This window comes from Trametes versicolor (genome assembly GCF_000271585.1).
Source record: "Trametes versicolor FP-101664 SS1 unplaced genomic scaffold TRAVEscaffold_54, whole genome shotgun sequence".
In the NCBI taxonomy this organism is placed as follows: Eukaryota; Fungi; Basidiomycota; class Agaricomycetes; order Polyporales; family Polyporaceae; genus Trametes; species Trametes versicolor.
The window spans coordinates 1,657-4,841 of NW_007360374.1; the positions used below are offsets into that span (position 1 = coordinate 1,657).

At 61.6% G+C, this 3,185-nt stretch overlaps 2 protein-coding genes across 2 annotated transcripts; both read right to left on the reverse strand.

Annotated features, from left to right (window-relative positions):
• Window positions 1–230: 230 nt before the first annotated feature.
• Window positions 231–1,814, reverse strand: TRAVEDRAFT_32517 (uncharacterized protein; the record flags this gene model as incomplete). Its single annotated transcript, XM_008047578.1, is given in 7 exon segments — window positions 231–445; window positions 507–672; window positions 732–1,109; window positions 1,162–1,317; window positions 1,358–1,359; window positions 1,373–1,561; window positions 1,617–1,814. Coding segments are annotated over 2 exon segments (291 nt in total), but the record flags the coding sequence as incomplete, so codon positions are not given.
• A 636-nt stretch (window positions 1,815–2,450) lies between these two features.
• Window positions 2,451–2,945, reverse strand: TRAVEDRAFT_83701 (Phosphoenolpyruvate/pyruvate domain-containing protein; the record flags this gene model as incomplete). The annotated part of the gene is made up of 2 exons (XM_008047579.1): window positions 2,451–2,561; window positions 2,628–2,945. Coding segments are annotated over 2 exons (429 nt in total), but the record flags the coding sequence as incomplete, so codon positions are not given.
• Between the last annotated feature and the right edge of the window lie 240 nt (window positions 2,946–3,185).

The window sequence follows — 3,185 nt, forward strand, 5'->3', positions numbered from 1 at the left end:
TCGCGAAGACTCGCTGCTGCTTGTAGCAGGCTCACGTGCACGTTCTCATGGTGCAGGCGAAGTCTCAAGTCCCACCGGCATCCAGAGCGCCCGCGATGGACACGAGTACGTGCTCCTCGTTTGGGACGTACCTCCACGAGCTTCGCGACTATTCTGTGAGTACCAAACAAACATGGTACGCACCGTTCTGGCTCATGACTTTGACTACCTGACTGATCTCAAATTTACAGATTAGAGATCGAGTGTTGCAGCTCGCGTGCGGATGGCGACCTCGTTTCTCACTCGCAGCCCAACCTCGCAGCGTGAAAAGGAATCCAGACTGAGGCCCAGAAAGCGAAACGAGCCAAGGGACAGCGAAGGACGGCGGCACGAGACTGACTAGTTTCGAGCCACGTTCAAATAAGCGCCCAGGTACCTGCCTCTGGAAAGGCGAAATTGTGTCGCAGTGCGTGTAGCTTCCGTTTCCGTCTCCCGAGACATTCACTCACCTATCATCGTCTCTGCAGTGCGCTCCCGGGCCATTACGAAGAGTGGCAACTCCTTCGACGCGGTGCACACACTCCGGCGGTGCAGCCACTCCCATCTCGGGTGAACAACGAATGCGGGCACTCAGTCTGCGTTCCGGGCACGCATGTTGCACTGTCTGGAGAGAGCCTGCGCGAACAAACCCGAGTACGCACCGTTTTCTTTCTGCAGATTTGGTGTTCCCGCTGACCGGCCCGGCCTTGCAGAACTTGCATCGAGCGCTGATGTCGGGGGAAGGGATTGGGAGACGAGAGAAACGGCGCGAGCAGGGACAAGGGACGTGGAGCAGAGGAAAGTCGCGACGGGTCGAGGCAAGACTTCTCGATTTCGGGCTGCGTCAAAATAGGCGCCCGACTCCTCCCGACTCCGCAAAGTCGTCTCATCGGCGACCAGAGTTCTTCTGCACCATATTAACCCTTGCACATGATCGCCTTGGTTGGCGGGCGTTTTAATCTTGGAAGATGCGCTGCTCGGGGAGAGTTGCGCCCTCTGCGCGGACGTCTCCTTGCGCTCCCGTTCGGCGTGCAGGACTCATCACAGCCGGCGGATTAGATGTCCACGAGCCTCGAGAGCGCACTGAACAGGTTAGCTGTGTTTTCAAGATGTATTCATCCGCTAAGCTGATCGTTCGCGCAGTGTATCCTTCTCCATCCGCCCACGCGCTCATACCTGGCAGCGATGCAAGACATGGCCCTCGCGAGGCAGCAGGGCGGGTTCTGACAGTTCTGGAGCGCGCCCTACGTACGCAATCGCACGCTGCGTGTCCCGGACGTGCGTGGGCGTGGGCGACACGTGGTACGTACAGCTCACGCAGTTTATGGCGTCCGACTGAGTTTCCCGGCCCCCAGGCCGCCCACGAAGTCGCAGTACGCTGCGTCGGAAACATCCCGAGCGCGTCCACGACGCCCCGGCGCGCACCAAGTCTTCCGCTCCCGCGAGCGCATCAGATTCGACGGCAGCGCGGGACGCTGGGTGCCTTCTGGGTGCACTTAGCGGGCGTGAATGGACACGCGTTGTCGAGGCGACGCGGTACGTGCTATCTTGCTCGCTACGCGCGGATCTCGGCGTCGAACTGACTTTCCAGGATTTACAGGCCGCACACGAAGTCTTGGAACACCACACACGTTCCGGTCGCGCCGGACGGCTCCCTGGCACGCACGAAGCGGTGCGCTTACCTCGTCGGGCTCCCGCACGCGTGGTGCGCCCTGTTTCGTGATAGCGACACGGAATGCACGGTACGGTGTGCGCACCCGCGCGCCGACAGGTCCAATCGAGTCATGCACGCAGAGTACTCCCGGCCCATCGCGACTAGCAGACGGCGGACTCGGCGTCGAAGGAGCATGGATCAGGGAGGGCGTGTAGAGGAAGACATGCGGGCAGAAGGACGGCCGTGGTGGAGGGAAACGGGGGCGGCGCGAGACTTTGCAGATGCGAGCGGTATCCACATAGGCGCCCGTGTCTCTCCTCCTGCGCGAAGTGCACTGGACGGCTGGAATGTGTTTGTCCGTCGCTGCATGCACGATGTAGAAGTGTCCCTAGCATGTGTACCCTACAATTTGAATTTCATGCACTGTTCAGCCAGCCTATAGTGCGAGAACGAGCTGCCTCCGAGCCCCTCCCTGAGTCTCCTTCCTGCTCCCTCCCCTCTCCCCATAGCACCCCCTACAGCGCCTACTAGACACCAGAATTCACGCAGAGTACGTGAATCCATCCGGGAGATCTCAACGGCATGTTGCAAGCGAGATCCGCCGCGCAGGGCAGAGTCCGCGCCACACCCAAGTCCCGTCGCCGAGTCGCGCACCGCCACCGCCTCTGCTCGACGAAGGCGTTCCCGCTCCTCGTCCCAGTCCTGCATGCGTGCAGACGGCCTGTGCTCCTGCGGACGCGCAACGAAATATATTGTGTATATCGAGGGCTAGCTTGCCGGCGCTGGTGCCCCACGCGAGGTGCGTGAACGGGCTTCCAAAACCGCGCACGCCCCGCGGCGGGAACCGCGACGCTGCGACGACAGACTCTGCCTGCGCACGCGTCGACACCTATTAGCAGGTCACTGGTCAGTAATTGCATCACCCATAGACTAAGAAAGTACCAGATTAACGCACCATGGGGACGATTATGCCCCGCGCACCCGCGTCGATGACATACTTGATCTGCCAGCCCGCGCTGCCGTCCGCGCACGCGCCCGTCGCGGGGATGCGCACAATCGTCGTCGGGGCGGCCGCCCCGAGTCCCGCGATCGCGTGCGCGCTCTCCGCCGCGCCGGGCTGGATGGAGATCGCGCCGTGCTCGCAGTCGAGGACCACCCAAGAGAGGTGCGGGGAGGACGCGGCGGCGGTGCGCGCGGAGAGCACGCCCGGGAGCGTGATCCAGGCGCCGAACGCGGGCTTGGACGCGCGGAATGCGGTGAGGAGGGGGTGCGTGAGGCTCGCCATGGGGGATATGTGGGGGATCGCGCTGGGTGATGGTGAACTACTGATAGGGAACCGGTTTATGCCTACCTAAGATTGACATTAGTGCATGGTGTATCTGGTGTAGCCGGGCTACTACTGACTCACGGACAGAGTCTGAGGTTGCAATGTGTTTCTTACGGCGCACACTCGACTGTCGCAGTGAGAGCGTGAAGCGAAAGCACGAGTGGCGGTCGAACTGGCTCCCTTACT